This window comes from Gallinula chloropus (assembly GCF_964237585.1).
Source record: "Gallinula chloropus genome assembly, chromosome: 16".
Lineage (NCBI taxonomy): Eukaryota > Metazoa > Chordata > Aves > Gruiformes > Rallidae > Gallinula > Gallinula chloropus.
Window position 1 is genome coordinate 464,883 of NC_140101.1, and position 18,611 is coordinate 483,493.

The window sequence follows — 18,611 nt, forward strand, 5'->3', positions numbered from 1 at the left end:
ATCATAACTTGCTCGATAGGCTGTATGTTCTCCTGCTTTTTCTCAGGACAGCTATTTGCAGTCTAGTTTTGCTCACTTGGACAATCTAATGAAGTATAAAAGGATGTTTGTCCAATTCATCTTCATTTAAATGCCTTCTCCTGCCTTGGATGTCAGTTTTACTTAGGAATGCTTAATTTGATAACCTTAGAATTAGTTCAGCCAATTTCCAAATGAGAATTCCTGTCGCTGTGGTTTTTTGCCTGCTTGCCCTCTAACAATAAGGCAGCCTCTTCTGGAGATGCTCAGCTACACGCTTCCTCTGAAAAACAACAGCAGCAAACCCCATCGCTTAGGAAATCTGCCCTTACTCCTGTGTGATGGAGACTGAAAGGCAGCAAAGCCCTTGGAATGAATGTTCCCTGGGCACGGGAAAGTGAACAGGCAGCGACAGAAAAATGACCTGATAAAGAGTATCTTTATTAACTGGAAACCCCTCTGCCAGCCAGCAGAAAGTATTTTTCAGGTGGTGGTCTTCTGCAGTGAATACCCAGGGAAGGCATCAGTCTGTTTAAACAGGACTTTATTATGCCAATTTGTTATTTTCCCATCAACCCTCCAGAATGCGACAGGCATCTGTTACGAGGATGAGCCATGGTGCCGAGTGGGGAGTTACATTTATCTCAATTAAAGTTAGCATTCTCTGGTACAGGAGCATCAGAAAAATAAACTTTCTCAGTGGATAGAGAGAATTTTGGTTTACATTCAGCACGCTGCTTGGATTCCAGCTCTGCAGGGGCGCTGTGTGGAGCTTTTCCAGGCCCTGCTTTACCCATCAGTAGAACCAGTTTTTCTCACTGTTGTCAGGATTTTTTAAGATAAGATTTTTCTTGGCAGAATATTTTGGGATATTTGAGTGGGTTACTCTTCAAAAATGCTGAGCATTAGTGCATGTAAGAGCAGCTAAGCTTGTGAGGTGCTATAGCATGTCCCTGGTTCCACCTGTAACCCTGTAATGAACTGAGACGTGAGTGGGTGCAGGAGTGGTCAGTCTTCCCTGAATTCACAAGCTGCATTTCCAACCTGGTGACCCTGTAACTCTGTTTGGCAAAGACCTTCAAGAGCATTGAATCCAAATGTTCCTGTCCTGTGTTAAACCAGATCCCTGAGCACCTCATCTACCCTTTTTAAAACATACTCAGGGAAGGGGACTCACTCCAGGACCTCCATGTCCTTCTGGTGGTGAGGAGCCCAGAACTGGACCCAGCACTTGAGCTGCAGCCTCCCCAGTACCCAGTACAGGGGCACAATCCCCTCCCTAAACCTCTGAATACATTTCATAGGCATCTGGAAGCTGTGTGGAGGAGAAGCCAGAAGTCACCTCTCTGCACTCCTGCTGCAGAGTTGTGCCAGGCGGCTGCACGGCTGCTCCCGTGGTCCTGGCAGCGGGGCACTGCCGCTTGCTGTGAGCATCCTGCCTCCCGGAGCTGGGGAGCTGCTGGTCCTGGGGATGTGCTTTGTCAGGGTCTGCCAGCAAACAGAGCTGAAAACAGTTTTGTGCTCAGGAAGGTAGAAGTTTCTGAAAGTGGCAGCTTCTTTTTTCTCCTGGTACTTTCCTGCTTCTAGTTGAAACCACAGTTCACCTTAAGAGTTCTTTACAAGATAAAGGGCCCTTAAATATGTTCTGCTGGCTTCACCAGCATACCCTGCTCAGCTACTAATGGCTGCTGTCCCCTTGCACCCCTTCCTCATCTGCGCCAGTGTTGCAGGGAGTGTGCCTGAGCTTCCTCCCCTGCAAGGCAGATGTCCCTTATAATGAAATGTTAAAAAAAGGGGGGTGGGGTGGATAATAAAGGCAGAGGAGTGTAATGTTACAGCTTGATTTGACAGGACCTCCTGCTGCTGCAGCTGCCAGTGCCAGCCATGGAATAGATTAATCTGTATTCCAACACGCCGCAGCTCAAGTCAAGATCGATCTAATTAGGGTGTTTTAAACACTGCTTGCATCCTGAAGTCTTCGTGCCTGTCTGGGAGAGGAAGGGCTCCCGTGAGTCCGGGGTGAGCCTGGCCTGAGGATGACTGTGGTACAGCTGAGTGAGCTGTGTGGAGCCAGGGATGTGGCTGGCACAGTGCTGTGCTGCAGGGAGATGCCTCTGTCCTCCTGCATCCATGAATGTGTGAGATTTTGGGATGTTTGTATGAAAATAAAAGAAAAGTTGTTCTTGATGCATCCAGGCTGCCAGCAGATCAGTGTTACTGCTGTGAAGGAGCCCGTGGTGGTGCCAAGCACGTGCTCCTTTGGGTGTTTGCTTTTCAAAGGAAGCACATTTACTTGTTCTTAGAGAGGGGGGCTAGGCAGCAACTTCTGCCTCTGGCCTTGACTCTCTGTGTGCAGGTGCTGTGGACTTTGGCTGAGCCTTGGCAGGATTATGTAGAATCTCCCAAAACACTCAGAGGTGGGCAGGCTGCCCCAGGCCTTGCCTGAGGGCGATGTGCAGCTTGTGGCCTCTGTCTGTCAGCAGAGATCAAAGCTGCACCCCTCCAGGTGCTGCTTTCTGACAACAACACCAGCTACTAATCATTTTCCAAAAAGAAGCAGATATTGTGATTGTGGGCTTGAAAAATTCTGCCTATGGGAGAGAGAGATGGGTGCAGCCCATGGGGAGAGGGGGAGGACGTCCTCCCCATCCTCAGAATCCTTGGCTCCCAGGCCAACGCCTCTCCCTTCTGATGACTCCTGTAGATGCTTTAACCCAGTAAATAATGGATTCACAGGATCACCAGCTTGGAAAAGACCTTTGAGATCGAGTCCAACCATATGCAAGGTGTGAGGACTGAAAGCTTTTCCTGGCCTGAAACCTCCCCTACAGGCAGCCCCTCTGACCACACCCATCCTCTGCTAAACCACCACCCTGAGCACCTCATCTACCCATCTTCTAAATACATCCAAGGCTGGTGACTCAGCCACGAGCTGGGCAGCCTGTTCAGTGCCCAACAACCCTTTCAGTGAAGAATTTTTCCCTTGAGTCTTCAGCCACTTACCCCCAGCACTTCTTTTACCCCAAGGTGTGTCCTGACTGTGGGCACTTGGCTGGCTGATCAAGGCCATAGTTACATCTGTGCCTTGTGGGTAGTGCTTCCACGAGGCATAAAAAATTCACCAACCATGTGCCAGGCTCATGCAACCTGGGCACTTGCTCCAGTGTGAAAAGTGCATCCTGACCTAATCTTTTATCATGACATGAATGAGATACTGATTGTGGGGAAAAAACTTGGGCATTGCAAGTTTGATTCATGAGTTAACAGTGCAAGGGGTTAGATGCCTGTGTTTTGTGGCAGGGTGAGCTACTGCACAAATGGGGGAATCTAGTAAACATCCAACACCACGTGTGCTCTGCTACAGCAGCACTGGGATACCCCATGAAATCCAGCTGGCCAACAGCCCACGATATATAGCACAAACCTATTTCCAATTGTGGGACATTACCTGTGTTACAGGGACACCACATTTGCCTACAGGCAAAGCTGTGGTAGAACATATGAATCAAACTCTCAAGCGTTTTTGCCTCACAAACAAAAAGGGGAGAGAAGGAGATCTCTCCAGCTGATCGATTAAACAGGGCTCTGGATGTTTGGAACTCTTTGTCTGCCACAGGACAGTGTGGGACCTCCAATGGTGAAACATGCAGGAGGTTTAAAAGGAGGTTTGAAAAGGAACAAAAGGGAAAAAGGAAAAAAAGAGAAAGGGAAAAAAAAAGTCAGTGTTAGGAAGAAATGAAGTTACAGGTACTAACTTGGGAAGGAGATCTGCCTGTGTCATTACAGATACGGGAGCCAAGTGGATAAAGCTGTGGATCCAGCAGGAATCAAACCTGCATGAACCAGGAGGGGAGCCTGATCCCAGTAACTGAAGTCAGGTGTTCCAAGTGCAGCCACAGGGGACTGAGTTTTGCTGTGGGACATGTTGAACTGTCTAACAGTCTTTGAAATATGGATGTGTTAATGGTAAATTCAAATTAGGGAAACGGTGATTTCTGCACAGACTGCAGTGGGTGGTGCCTGCTCGGAAACGTGAGGCTGCTGTTATCTGCACTCCTGATTGGCACAGCAAACAAATACAACAGCAGAGGTATCAGGGCACTTAGCTGCGGATGTGGAATGGGTAAGACATGCAGCAGCTGATGTGTGTTGCTGGCTCACACACGTGGCTGTGAAAATTTTGAAAGGTGTGTGCTGCAGGAGTCTGGCTGCCCACTGTCGACTCCTGTGAGCATCCAGAAATCAACGGGCAAACACAAAAGATACAACAAAACAACTGAAAAAGGGAATTCTCGATTGGCCAGTTGGTTTCATGAGTGGGGAATTTCAGGATGGATGCTGGCAATGGTCAAATTTGGATTATTGGATTTGGTAGTTATGGTACTTGTTGTGCTCTTACTGCCGTGCTTATTGAGCTTTCTGCAGAGGGCCCTTGCAGAGACCTCTACAAGCAGGTTTGGTAACACAGATGCTAAAAGGGAAAAATGGCCAATGAGGACAGCAGGCCTGCTGGGGGCCTGGCTCTCCTCACAGAGCACACAGGCCCTGACAAGATCCTTGAATTCCCGTGAAACAGGGAAGTTACTCATGCTGAGAGGTGTTTGGTAATCACGCTCTCGAAACGTAGTGGCCCTGAAGACAGAGGCACAGGCTGCCTCAGACCGAGAGGGAGTTGTGAGAAGGTGTTTGGAAGTGAGTGAACATGTCATGAACCAGCCAGAATAAATGGTTGGCAGCAGCCAGTGTGCAAATAACTTGTAGACATCAAAGGTAAACTAATAATGTTCAGTGATAAGATATGCTTATCAAAACTTGTTATAATTACTAATTAGTCACTTTGGTGTGAGCAGTGTGTGTAGCTGATTAGCAGTGTTTAGCTTGCCATGTTTTGCAGTATGGGTTTCCGTTTATGGGATGGCTTTAGCTTTAGTTAAACAAGGGCTTGTGTTTTTGTTAGTTCTCTTTGCCTTAGTGTTATTTTTGCCATGCATGTCACAGTGTTTCTCTTGCAGGATGGATAATGCTCTTTGCAAAAATCTGGCTGGTCCATAAGCAAGAAGGGGGAATTGGAGCAATGTATGAGGAGTGGGTTCTGTGGCCCACCCAGACTCACTGCCACACGGCTCAACTCCCATAAAATCAGGCCTGGGGGTCGGTTGAAAATATGTTAAGGCACAATTGAGAAGAGCAGAAGTCTGAGAACAAGATAGCAAACTGCAAGAACGTTAACAACTACCCTAAAAAGGCTGGGTGAACAAACCAGTGCTACCTCTCTTGCTCAGTGGCCTGCTTACTGCTGTAGGTAGCGTGGGACATGCGACCTTGCGAAACAGAGCTGCTATTGACTTCTGACTTTGGCACATGGGCATGGGTGTAAGGATTTTGAAGGTATGTGTTGTATGAACTTATCAGACCGTTCAGAATCGAGTCATAGGAGCACTGATTTATTGTGGCAACAAGTGATGAAGCTGAAATATGAAGATAGTTGTCTGGCTGGCTGGTTCAGAGATGTTATTAAGGCTGGATTTGTCATCCTACTGATAATATCGTCTGTGCTCATAATAGTGCCTTGTTTGGTTCAATTGCTTAAACAACTGATTAATACAGCCCTTACTTGGGCTGTTTTGCCTGTGCAAAAAGAAAAAGAGGGAATTGTGGGCACTTGGCTGGCTGATCAAGGCCGTAGCTGGGTCTCGCCGCAGCCCTGCTCGGAAAGCACCCATGGGAAAGCTTTGCCTCTTGCTGGACATTGAGACAAAGTAAATCACGGGTAGGGAGCTACAGCATGAGAACAAGAAACTGTAATAGAGCAATTTTGTACTTAGAAATTCTGCTGTGGTGATAGAAACCTGATACTATGTAGATGGCCTTTCCCCCCCTCCTTTTCCTGACCCCTAACTATGTGGGAAGCCATTAGGACATCTCCTCTGAAGGATACTTAAACAGCAGCCGGCTTGAATAAAGGGAACTGATTGATTTTAACCATATTGGTGTGCAGTCTGTTCCTGGTGCCTCTCTGTACTTCCAAAGACCCTGGATATAACATATATCCCAAGATCTGGATTTTGGACAAGGGGAGTCACAACACCTGATTTTGGCTGGTGCCCTTCCACAGGGGTGCTGGTGTCTATTTGGCTGGGAGTCTCATTATGGCACAATAATGTGATTATTATTTTTATCAGGAAAAGGGGGATATGAAACACACACTAGGGCTTTTTTTTTTTTTCCCCCAAGAAGCTGATTTTAAAAAAATAATGTTTAGATAGTTCAGAAATATTTCTATACAATTCCGTTCTTGAACATTTTGACCAAGCAACTAAACCTTTCCTGGAGCAATGTGTTGAAAGAATAACCTCATTCTTAAAAAGCCTGTGTCAGCTTCTTTAGGCTTCTCAGTAGTTTTAAAGATTTTATTGATAAAATGGATAAATATCTGTATATGAGCACCGAAGCAAAAATGAGACTAAAATACATTTCCTAGTAAGGGAGCGCTGGAAAAAAAAAAGCAGTGAAGATATATCACTGGTGAGAATATTACTACTAAAATACTGTGTCAACACTTCTAAACACTTCTAAAGGCAGAAGGTTTGAGGAAAAAAAGATAAGGTGAAGTACAGAATGCTGACTTCTTCCTTAAACAGCAGAGTGGCTGCTGGGCTGGAGTTCTAAGGAAAAAAAGGTCTTCATTTTCTTCTCTCTTTTTTTCACCCTAAGAAAACAGGATCTTGCAAGGGCTTGGGAGGCTCTTGCAATATTTTTGTGGTAGACACTTAATTTGGTGTCTGTTTCTGTGGAGTAGCTGTGTGTGTGCAGGCAGAGCCTGTGCTGACAGCCCAGAGCCATCCCTCACCCCCGTTATCCTGTCGGGATGACAGAGCAGCCGCACGGTGCTGGCCACCCGATAAACCTGTTATCTCCTCTGCTCCTCCTGCCAGCAGCTCTCCCAATCTCTTTGGTACATGAAAAATTGACACCACCTCAGGCAGAAATCTGTTTCTAAGGAAGCTACATTTATAAGTAGCTAATGAAATGGGTGTGTGTGTGCATACAGCCTCTTCTGTTTGCTGCCCTTACGTAGCATGCAGATAATCTGTGCTCCGGAGAGGGTAGAGACAACCTGGACAAGCAGCCTGAGTGGCTCTGCCTGTCTGCAGGAGCCCAGGCTGGCTGGCAGTGCAGGAGCTCCCTGCAGACCCCTCGGTGGTGCTTGTTCTTTGTACGCTGGCGCAATCGATCAGGCTGCTGGTGGCTCCAGGCAAGGCAGCGCCCTGGAAATGCATGTTAAAAGGGTTTGATGGCAGTAAGGTGAGGATCCTTTTCCTCTGCGCATTGGATCCTCCTCTCTGAAAACAACACGTCTCCACACTCCCTGCTCCTCTCCCCACCACCCCGCGTGAGGAAATGTTCATGGCTGTTACTGTTCATCAGTCTCAATCAGCAAGATTAAAGTGAGGGCACCTTGGAGAAGTTAGTTTTGAATATATTGAGATACCTAAAGCATCAGGTCTGTGCTGAACACAGACCCGCTGGCAGGAAGCGATACCAAAGGGTTTGACAAGGGGGAGAAACTCGTGCTGCTTTCCTTTGCTCTGCGCCTTTGTGCGTGGCTTTATTTCCCCATATTAAAACCCTCTACTCCTTGATGCTGCCAACATCACTCCTGGTGTTGGCATGCATTTTTGTAAATGGTTTGCATCTTCTCTTCTCCTGTGTCTGTATAGGAGTGATAATGGGGGTGCAGCGTGTGTGCACTTCTATGAGAGGAGGAAGGCAGATGCCTTCCCTGGGCTCTTCCCCTCAGCTCGTGCTGTCTCCTGGGGTGAGTTGGGTTCTTTTTTCCCTGTAAGCTGTTTGTGGCAACATGAAAAAGAGCCAGAGCAGGAGGGTTGGAACTTGAGAGCTTGACTCAAAATGTTTTGCACCTGGTATGAATTTATACTTACACTGTTTATAAACTGCACCTCAGACTGCTGAATCCTGCTGAAGAAACAAGGATCAGGAAGCACGTGCTTTTGTAGCTCTCCCAAGTGTGGTACAGCCAAACCCTGCGGCTTAAAGAAGCATAAGACACCCTAGGTGACACAGTGTGCTTTTGGAGATGATCGTGTTGCTCTCTGTTGCTCAAGGAGCCAGGAGCTGTGGTTTTGAACACCACTTGAACCCAGTGTGTTGCAGCAGCTGGCAGCAGCGAGGCAGCGTGCTGCGTTGGTGAGGGAAGCTGGGGAGAAGCAAGCATGCCTTGTGGTCCTTCAGTACCTCCTTTGGTGGTCCTCACTGAGGGACATCTGTGGTCGAGCAGAGCTCCTCAGAGCTCAGTCCTGCCCCTGTAGGGTCAGGGCACGTGGTTCAGTCACGTTCCAGAGTGAAGCTGTGGCTGGATGTTAACACAGATGATGTCTCATTCAGCAGTGCTGAATTTTCACTTGGCTCCAAGGTTTGTTCTTAAATACGACCCCCAAGTGCAAGTGAGAAGGCTGTAGAACGTGTTTAGTTGGTCACTCCTGGTTTGTTGTGGCACATTCATATTCAATCCATGGGACTTTCTGTCAATAAAGGTGGTTTCCTTGAGGATCTTCTCCTCCAGCTAATACCAGCTCAGTGTCTGCTGGAGCTGCATACTGACACAGTTCCTCCTCTCTCCAGCTTTCCTGTTTCAGTGACCGTTCCCTCTTTGTCAAACTGAGGGTCATTTGAGTGACAGTGCTGGCTTTGGCCAGGATTCCTTTTAGCCCCAAGGGAGAAGGCAGTGTGTGCTGTGCCTTCAGCTGTGGTGGAAGTTGCTGGAAAGGGAGCGTGTGCTGCTGGGCAGGTGAGCCAGCCCGGGGAGCCAAGCTGGAGCAGAATCTGTGCTTTATGTAAGGTGCTTTTTTTCAGGTCACCGAGGGAAAGTGGGATCAGTGTGGCAGGAGTGGTGCAGCAGAGCCAGAGGAGACCTGGCTAGCTGGGCTGTGCTGGGTGAGAAGCTGTCTGTGCTCCCTGGGAACACAGCTGGCTGCTCTCACCATCGCTCTGCCTCCACTTGCCAGTGATGGGAAGGAACCAGGGTCCTGCTTATCAATGGCTAGCTACATGCAGGAGTGCTAGTAGTAAATTTAACGGCATGTTACAGAGAAAATAAGCTCCTGTTCCTGATCTCAGCATGCAATTCTCATTTTGTATCTCCAGAACATGTCTGTTCTATCCTGGCCTCCCTTCTGCGGAACCTGAGAGGGCAGCAGAGGACACGGTTACTGAATAAATTCACAGAGAATGACAGTGAGAAGGTGAGTGCTGAATATGTGTGTGCAGGCTCTGGGCTACCAGGCTGGGAGGATACTTGCTAACAGCAGGGTCCCTCTGTGCACTCGCTAAGTTACTGAAAAGCCCTAATTGTACCTGCCTGCAGAGCCTTGTGCTCACACAGACCATCCTTCTCTTGTTCCTGTTCGTATCTACAAATAGAAGAGCTGGAAATGCCTGTAGTGCTTGGCCTCCCCACATCACACATGCTCCTGTTTTCTGGAGCAATTCTCAGCCCTGGGTTGTGTGTCTTGGCTGATTTTGTTCACACAGTGTGTGTGGTGTTGGGGGTACATCATGCTGGCTCGGTGAGACCAGGGCAGTGTGGGAAGGTGCCTGTTTCTCTGGTGAAGCTCTTTCTGCAGAGAGTTTGGGAATTGCTACAGTACATATTTAACATTCCCCATTCCTCTCCTAGAATGTGTCACTTTAGTGGTGTTTATTCTAGGAAATTCTTTCCAAAATATTTACAGGGTGGTGGATAGACCAAACAGCTGTGAAACAGCAACAGCAGCTTCTGCAGAACAGGAATTCCCAGGGGATTTGTAAATTCCACCCCTGAGGGAATACTGGTTCCTTTGGATTCCTCATTAGCTGTCTTAAAGGTGTTTTTCATAACCTGTTCTACCAGCTGCAGAAAATTCCCATTATTAGCTGGGCTTTCTGCTGCCTGATGCCGTTCAGAGGGTAACTGATAGGCTTAACCTGAGCTTGGGTGCATACACCTGGGCAGAGAGACCCGTTGGAGAAACCGGGAGACCTGGAGAAACACAGGACAGCAAGACAGGTGTGTCCAGCTCGATTTGCTGCCCTTCAGCTGGAGCTGAGGAGACCACATTGTGACAGGGGATTCTATGCAAACACCTGCAGACTCTGCGTGCTCATCTGAGCACTGGTACCGTCCTGTAACGTGTTCCTTCCTGGGGGTGACAGAACCTGTTACTCTGCAAACACTGCAGCTGGGAGGAAAACAGCAGCACATGAAGGAGGAGAGATGGTGACTGTTCTGTTTGGGGTGGGTTGGGTTTTGTGCTTTCTTGCTTAGGTCTCTCTCTTCTCCCCTTGCAGGTTGATAGGCTGATGGAACTGTATTTTAAGTACCTGGATGCAATGCAGGCAGCTGACAAGAAGATTGATGGAGAGAAACATGTATGTATTGCTTAAGTTTTGCCAGGTCTTGTCTACAACACCCCTGCACAGGCACGTCATCTGCACAGACCTTTTTGGTCACTCCTCTGAGCTGTGCCCTCATACCTGTGCTGTTACCTGTCATGCCCCACTCTCCAGATTCCTGTTAATCTCAGTTAAAATGGGCTGAGAACTTCCCTACAGCAAGTGCTTCTGATGTTTCCTTAGGGTGAATTTTCCTGGGGGGGTCTAAGCCTGTGCTTCAGTGTGCCGCCACTGGACTGAAACCTTGCTTGGTTTGGCAGATGGAGAGGAAGTGAAATGCAGAGAGACAATTACATGGTAATGTGCAAGGCCTCCTAGCCTGGTCTTTAGCGTTCTGATCAGCAGTGAGAAAGTGTCTGTGTTGATTAGTGAGCTGAGGCTGCAGCCAGAGGCTGGTCTGCTCTCTGCACACCAGCAGCGAGTCGTTTTGAACGACACGAGCCCTGGTGCCACACAGGACTTTCTTGGAACTGAGGCTGGAACAGACTTTTTGAAAGGCAACGAGCTGTTGGAGTCAGGAAGCAGCTTGCAGAGCTGTTAGCGAGCTTGGCCAGCTTCCCACAAGATTATCTGTATCAGCAGTGAGGAGGGTGTGAGATTGATTAGCACTGACGTGCGTAATCACTGCCGCCCCGTCCCCGCACGCGGCGAGCTCAGCGGCCGCGGGCTGCAGCCCCTGCCAGGCCTGACAAACAGCTGTCTGCCCACGGCCAAGGCCACTTCTCTGGGCACTGGCAGACATTGTGAGGGCATGGGAGCTCAGCAGCGCTGCTGCTGCTCTAAGAGGCGTGAGGGGGGAGCAGTGAATGGAGTTGCTTTTGCTGCCAGCGTTCACGCTCCATATGGAGAGCTGCAGCTTCACAAGCGAACGCTGGCCTGGAGAAAAACAGCCTGTACACTGTCCCTGCTACCCCTCCCTGCTCCATTCATCCTCTTTGGAACACAGCAAGAAATGAGTTATTCTTTCCCTTTCAGCTTTGCTGTGTGGGTTTGAGAACTGCAAAAACAGAATGGGTTTTTCTGGCTGAAGGCTCATGGTGTGTGGGCAGCTGGAGCCCTGACACTCTGTCCAGAAAGATCATGAAGCAGTCTGCAAGTCCTAGCACCTGTAGCAAGCAGCCAATACAAAGTAGGGGTGAGGAGAATTTGTGAATAAGCTTGTGTAGAACCTCTTTAATTAATTACATGAACCTATTTGTGATTGCTGATACGTAAGAGAAGAGGAACTGTAAAAACCTTGGGTTGTCCTGCTGTTCAGGCAGCCACAGGGCTTGTGCCCTGCTGCAGGGCTCTGTCCTGGGATGGACAGAATAAACTGACCTCAATTCTTTGCTCATATTAGAGCTATTAACAGGACATGTCAGAAACTTCTCATATGTGCAATATGTTGGGCACAGCAGGATGAAACACGACGCTGAGGTTCATCCCTGGCTTGACACACTCGTGGGATTATTGTTTGCTTTTTGTGGCATCCTCAGATGGGGGACAGTCTGCTGGAATCTGGGGTGGCTCAAGTGGTTTACCTGTGCAGAAGCAGGCAAAAGCCATCATTCTGCCCATCAAATCACAGCATTGTCTGGCTGTGACAGGAGTTATGGAGCACTTTAATGTTTCTAGTTTGGCTCATGAATCACTGAAGTGGATGCTGTGAACACTTGGTCCTTTAGAAACTGTACTGTATCACTTGGGGGCTTTTGACCTTTCTGTTGCAGTAGAGGACACAGTACCCCAAAAACCTTGAACACAGATCTTCACCTTCCTGTCTGCCCCAGAGAAAAGACAGCTGATGAGATTTGCAGGTTCAGCTTATGATGAGAGCGAGACTCAAGTCTGGTGGACACAGCATCCTGCTCCAAGTCTGGCAGTACAAGAAGTTAAAACCCGATTATCCAAGGAATGCCTGGGTGTATCATACCTGGTGTTCTATCTTTAGTGGTGCAGCAGGCATAAGAAGCTTCTGCTCTTGCAGTTCTTGTCCTGTTCCTTTCTTTTAGCTTGGCTTATTGTAGTGATCTGGTTTATAGCCCAGCCCCTTGGACTGCAGTGCTGCTGGAGGTGTGAGGCTGAAGGAAGGGGGGGAATTTCTGAAACCAGCTGTTCCTGAGGAGGAATGGGTGTAATGAAGCTGCACCCTGGATCTGGGCAGTGGAACAGGATGAGGCCAGGAGGGAGAGCTTCCCTCCTTGTCAGTGCCCTCACTTGTTTGCTTCTGTGGAATCTATTCAGTGGTGATCAGAGGTGATAACTTAGTGATTACTCTAATAGCTATGTGAAACCCAGGAGCAAAGTCCATGAGAAGGTTTGTCTCCCACACCTGCTGCCTGTCTTAGCACATTTCTCAGAGCTGGTTACCCAAATCTAAAGAATGCCTTGTCCCCTCTCAAATTCTGCAATTCTTTCTGTAGGAAATGGCACAGAACCCTATTGCTTTTACCTCCCTCTGAAATGAGGCATAATTAGACAGCAGCAATTGCCTTGGTGATCTCTAAAAATGGTAAGAAAAGACAGGAGATGGTTTAATATTTTTATAGTTCCACAGAAAATCATGCTCAGCAGGTTTATTCGATAAAATATTCTCACCAGACACTTTGTGCTATAATGACTTACAAATTACATGCTAATTGTGCTACAGTTAAGTCATTCCATCCCTGAAAGGGAGAGGTGGAACTCCTGGCATGAGAGCAGCGACCACAGTTTGGGATAATAACTGAAGGAGGAATCTCTATTCCCCAGCATCTCAGTTTGGTTTAGAAAGACCAGATTGCCTGGAGTCCTGTGTCCAGAGCTGGACCCCAATACAAGGAAGATGTGAGACACTTGGGGAGGGTTCAGAGGCCACAAAGATGCTCAGAGGGCTGGAGCAGCTCCCCTACGGAGAGAGGCTGAGGGAGCTGGGCTGGGTCAGCCTGGAGAAGAGAAGGCTGTGGGGGGACCTCACTGCAGCCTCCCCGTCCCTGAAGGGAGCAGAGGAACAGGAGGGGAATCAGCTTGTTAAAGGGCAGAGACTGGCAGGACAAGGGGGATGGAGTGAAGCTGAAGGAGAGAAGGGGGAGATGAGATATTAGGGGGAAGCTCTTTGCAGAGAGAGTGGTGAGGGGCTGGAACAGGCTGCCCAGAGAGGGGGTGGGTGCCCCATCCCTGGGGGTGTTCAAGGCCAGGTTGGCTGGGGCCCTGGGCAACCTTGTGTAGCTCCAGGCCTGGAGGTTGGTGGCCCTGCCTGTGGCAGGGGTTTGGAGCTCTGTGATCCTTGGGGTCCCTCCCAACCCAGACCAGTCTGGGATTCTGTGATTCTGTGGTGTGGTGTCCTGGCAGGGGCTGGGTTCGTGCAAGTGAAGAGAACACGACTGTGTGTGCTGGAGTGGGGCTGCATTCCCAGTGTGTTACTGTGAGCTTTCCCAGCAAGCTTGAGGTAAGCCTGGAACTCCTGCTGGGACTGGGGGATCTTTTTAGGTGACACTCCTAACGTGGTTCCTGCTTTGTGCTGCTGAAGTTGAGCTCCTGCTTTTGTAGGAGCTGCTGTGCTGTTTCTCCTGCCTGGGAAGTGGTGGGGCTGTTTGTAGCAATCACAATGAGCTTTCCAGCTATTGCAGGTTGGTGGCTCAATTTACAGAAACTCAAGTGTGTTCCTGCTTGTAAGACAGAAATGAGAACGTCCTTCCTGCCACAGAGGGCTCTGATGGCTTCTTGTGTGGTTCTGAGAGCTTCTTGGTCACCTTGGTGTGACCTGGATGTCTGCCTGCTCTCCTGGCTGCAGCAGAGTCCTGACCTGACCAGGGCTCAGTCCCAGCTGTTCTGTTCCAGGGCAAATGCTGGTCAGTCTGCTGCAGACTCTGGTCTGCAGCCTCTGCCTGGGAAAGAAGCTTCTGGGAAAACGGTCATAGCTGTGAGCCTGAAGGAGGTGATGCTGGGCAGTCCTTGTTCTGATGGTCTGACTTCACTGGAGGTTTCTGCTTCCTCCTCTGCTGTTGCAGGTGTCAGTCCCTGTCTCCTGCACATCCTTGTTCATCAAGGGCTCAGCAATCACCTTGAAGCACCTCGTGAATGTGGCTTGTACCACTTGTCCTTCCATTACTATGGACAAGAAGTAGTGATGAGAAGGAATCTGCACTTGGAGCAGGAAACAAGTCAGGAAAGCTGTTTGTGTGCATGGCCATTTGGAACCTTCTTGCCTCTGATGACCTGGATCTCACCCAGTGAGGAAATAAACCCAGGATCCCAGCGCTGTTCCTTGTTCTCCATCAGCACCCATCCCTTCTGCTCTGCCCAGCTTGCTGTGTGCGCTGGGGAAGGGGAGTGGGGGTGAGGAAGGGGAATGGGGGTGAGGAAGGAGGCTGCAGGGAATCTTCTGGGCCTGACTGCAGTGACTGTGTGGAGCAGGTGTGATCTTCTGTACAGCACTGGCAGGTCCAGTGTATCTTTAGGTTTCAAGTCTCAACTTGACACCCTGAAGCCTGTCAGTCCTGCCTCATTAGTGTGAGAGAAGCTCATTTTAGCTTCACAGAAGCCCATCTTATTGCTGTCTTCTCCCATCAGCAAGGGGCTTCTCAGTACATATTGTTGGCAGATTAGAAATGGCATCTGAGTGCTCATTTGGAGGTTAGTGACTTGACAGCTTTGAAAGAGAGACAAAGTGGCAAGGTGGCTATTTGGTACTGTACTGGGAGGCACATTAGCATTTAAAGGGTGGTTGTGGTTAAAAAAGAAAAGACTGAAAAGGCACCTTAAAACTGTACTTGTCTTCTAATTCATATCAGCTTAATTTACTGGCACAAAATAATCTCTGCTGAGAGGGGCTGTTGTAGCTGCTGCCTTCGCTGTGTAATCAAGACAGCAGTTGCCTGGATCCGGCGCCTGTGATCGCCGCGCTTGGATCAGAATACAGAGCAGACACAGGCTTTGTGTTCTGCTCTGGAGATTCAGAGTCCTGGCCTGTTGGTGTGTGTCTGTTCAGGAATTTAGTGCTGTTGACAAGAGTAGCCAGTAGCCATGTGTGCAGCCAGGAGGGTGTGCAGCAGTTTTGGGACCAGGCGCCTTGCTGTCTTTCAGAAGGGGGTTTTGGATGGTTCAGTCAATATTCTGATTCCTTGCTAGCCAGGCTCAACACTCCCTGGCTTTGGAGACCAGATTTGGTCAGATCCATGCGATGGGGCACAGATATAGGGCAAGGAAAAGGACTCCTTGCACAGAATTGGGTTGTTCCTTTTCAGTGCTGAGCTTGCATGCAGGATTCACCCAGTCATGCCTGTGCCCATGCCTTTGGGAACCTGGAGTAAGTGGTGGTTGTGCAAATGCTGGTTCTGATGCTAAAACATCCTGGAGTGTAGCCACAGCAGTTGACTTCATGGTGTTGGTAACTGGGCTTTGGTTTTTAAACTTAACTTGTTCTTTCCCTGGCAAGGTAGCTTTCCAGGAGGAATGGAAGAGCATTTCATTACCTGTGCTTTCCCCTCTCCCTTTGGGGAGGTGGTGAACTGCTGTACTTCTGAGTCACTCAGATCTCTGTAGGGTGAGCAGCCGTTGCACCCTCTCCAGGAAGAACACACCACGTTCATTTTCCTCCTTGTGCCTCCAGGACTCTGCCCACAGTTAGATATGAGGACTGGGCGTGAGGAGAGCAGGGGAAGCTGGTATCCTGCATCAGCTCTGGTGCTGGTGACCTTGTGTGTCTGCCTGGAGCAGGCGCGCCCCGGGGCAGCGCTGCGTGCTGAGCGGTGCAGGTACAGTGCTCGCGCTGGGATGGCTCTAATGAGAAAATATTGCGGTGCTGCTGCGTGCCCACCTGCCAGCAGGCTGCATCGTAAATCACGCGCCGCAGCGCGCTGGCAGGGGCTGACGAGCTGCTTCCTTTATTTAAGAGCAAAGCCAGAAAACAACCCCCCAAATGCGAAGGGTCACACGTGGCATCAGGGGTATTGGCCTGTCAGTCTCCAGGAAAGTGGATGGTGGATGCAGCTGGTGCATGTGGCCAGCCCTGCTGAGGAGGAAACGGCTCTGAGCTTATTGCTGGGCTGCTTTTGCCAGTGTGTTGAAGAAGATGCTCTGTCTGAGGAAGGTGGATGGAATGGTCTCTTGCCCTTGGCCTTTCAGCCCCGTTTGGGCAGGTCTTGCTAGTGAAACATCATACGTGCAGAGAGAGCAACCCATCAGCATTCCCAGGGAAGCCAGTGCTCTGCTAACACCCCTGGCAAATGAAGCTGGAGGAGCAAAGCTGGGCATGGAAAGCTCTACCTGCAGAGAGGTTTTGGACCTGTTTTCTCGTTCATCAATTGTTGATAAAGTTGGAAGTCTGATAGGTCTTTGAGCCTGCTGGAGGCATGTTCTGCACTGCTGAACAGCACCCTCAGATGGCCAGTAACAGAGGGTTTGTGTTCCCTTTTGACAAAGAACTTATAAATAATAGACACATGGTTTGTTCCCTATTCCCAGCCTCTCAGTCGCTCCATTTAGAAAAGTAATTTGTATGTTTAAATTACAATTTTAATTTGCAGCTGGACACACTTCACAGCCAGCAAAGAAATGTGTGGTGGGTTTAAGTCAATTACTGGAAGGAGGACTTCCTTGGCAGGAAATAGATGGATGCTGATGTTTTGGGGAACAAAGTGTTTCGTAAGAAACTGCAAATATCACCAAGGTTTTGCCACTGCTAATAGGAGGTGGGTGTAGAGACATCACACCTTGTCCTTGTGTCGCTTTGCAGGACATGGTGCGTCGGGGAGAGATAATCGATGATGACATGGAGGACGAATTCTACCTCCGTCGCCTGGACGCTGGTCTCTTTGTTCTACAGCTCATCTGTTACATCATGGCAGAGATCTGCAATGCCAATGTTCCCCAGGTAAAGCTGTGTACAGGGTTGGCAGATGACCCGTGTTGCCATCCGTGATACAAACACGACTCAGTCCTGGCACGTGCTGCCTCGCTGGATAATCTCCTCTTTGAGGAGGGGGTGGAGACCTCCTGCTCGTTGCACTCGTGTCCATACAGTTTCATCAGGGTATAGAAGTGAGGAGGGAATTAGTGGATACAGAAACCAATCATTGTCTGTGAGTTCATACAGTCTGCCATGGGCAAGGTCACAGTTTGGAAGGGAAAGGCCCTGTTGATGCCACTGCTGAGGGGTAGGGGACATCTCTCAGAAGGTCTCACAAAGGCACAGACTATGACAGGTGGCTCTTCCTGATCCCTGCAAAACACCACATCTCTGCTGACGTGACTGCCCTGGGGTTTGTCAGTGTGTTCTGTGGTTCCTTGCACCTCCTGCCTTCCTGAGGGTGTGCTCTGGGACTGGGCTGGCAAGGCTGAGTTGGGTTTCGTGGTGCTCAGCCTTCCTGGCTCTTCCCTCAAAGCAAGTGGGAGCAAAAGGGGCTGTGCATGGGTTTGTGTTGTGCTGGGTGTTAGTGTCTTCTCTTTCCTGCCCCGATCAGATCCGACAGAGAGTCCATCAGATCCTGAACATGAGAGGCAGCTCCATCAAAATCGTCCGGCACATCCTGAAGGGTGAGTGGAGAGGTCCCTCTGCGTGTCTCACCTCTGCCAGGGAGGCTTGGCCATCGCTGTCTAGGGTCAGCCCTCACATGTCCTCCTCCTTGACTTTGGGAGCAGTGGTGCAGCGTCCTGAGATCTGGGCAGGGCCGGAGTCACCCTGCTAAGGGAGATGCTTTGCCTTGGGGTTAGGGCACTTGCTGTTGTCTGCTGTCATGGAACAACAGCACATCACGCTGCCATCAGCTGCAGACTGGCTGGAACTCGCTGCTGACATTAATGCTAGAGTAAATATTTAAGGGAAGTGCACATGCATGCTAGAGGGAAGAAGAGTGGAGTCTCATCTTTCATTAACATGGCCCTGCACTTTACCATCTGCACCATATTAGTATCCACGGTGTATTTGTCTTGTTCTTAGTGTCAGATTAATATGGATTATAGCATTAAAGTATCCTCTGTAGCTTTAAAATGTAGCTGTTGTGATTTGCAATCCCAGTTTTAAAGTCCTCCTTGTTATTTCTAATGCTTATGTTGAATTAGAGCAATGCTTACTTGAGCTGGGGCTCTCATCTGGAGCCTGATGTCCTTCAGAAGCTGCCAATTGAAGGGGAAGAAGAGGACAGGACTCTGCTCTCCAAGCCCCGTCCAAGCTGCAGGGC

At 49.3% G+C, this 18,611-nt stretch overlaps 1 protein-coding gene across 1 annotated transcript in view; it reads left to right on the plus strand.

The window, feature by feature from the left end:
• CTNNBL1 (catenin beta like 1) overlaps window positions 1-18,611 on the plus strand; it is a 58,655-nt gene that overhangs the window by 35,250 nt on the left and 4,794 nt on the right. The window contains exons 12-15 of the mRNA XM_084271751.1: window positions 9,184-9,281; window positions 10,366-10,446; window positions 17,168-17,305; window positions 17,895-17,967. Coding sequence (XP_084127877.1) covers window positions 9,184-9,281; window positions 10,366-10,446; window positions 17,168-17,305; window positions 17,895-17,967 — 390 coding nt within the window. The remainder of the gene's footprint in view (window positions 1-9,183; window positions 9,282-10,365; window positions 10,447-17,167; window positions 17,306-17,894; window positions 17,968-18,611) is intronic.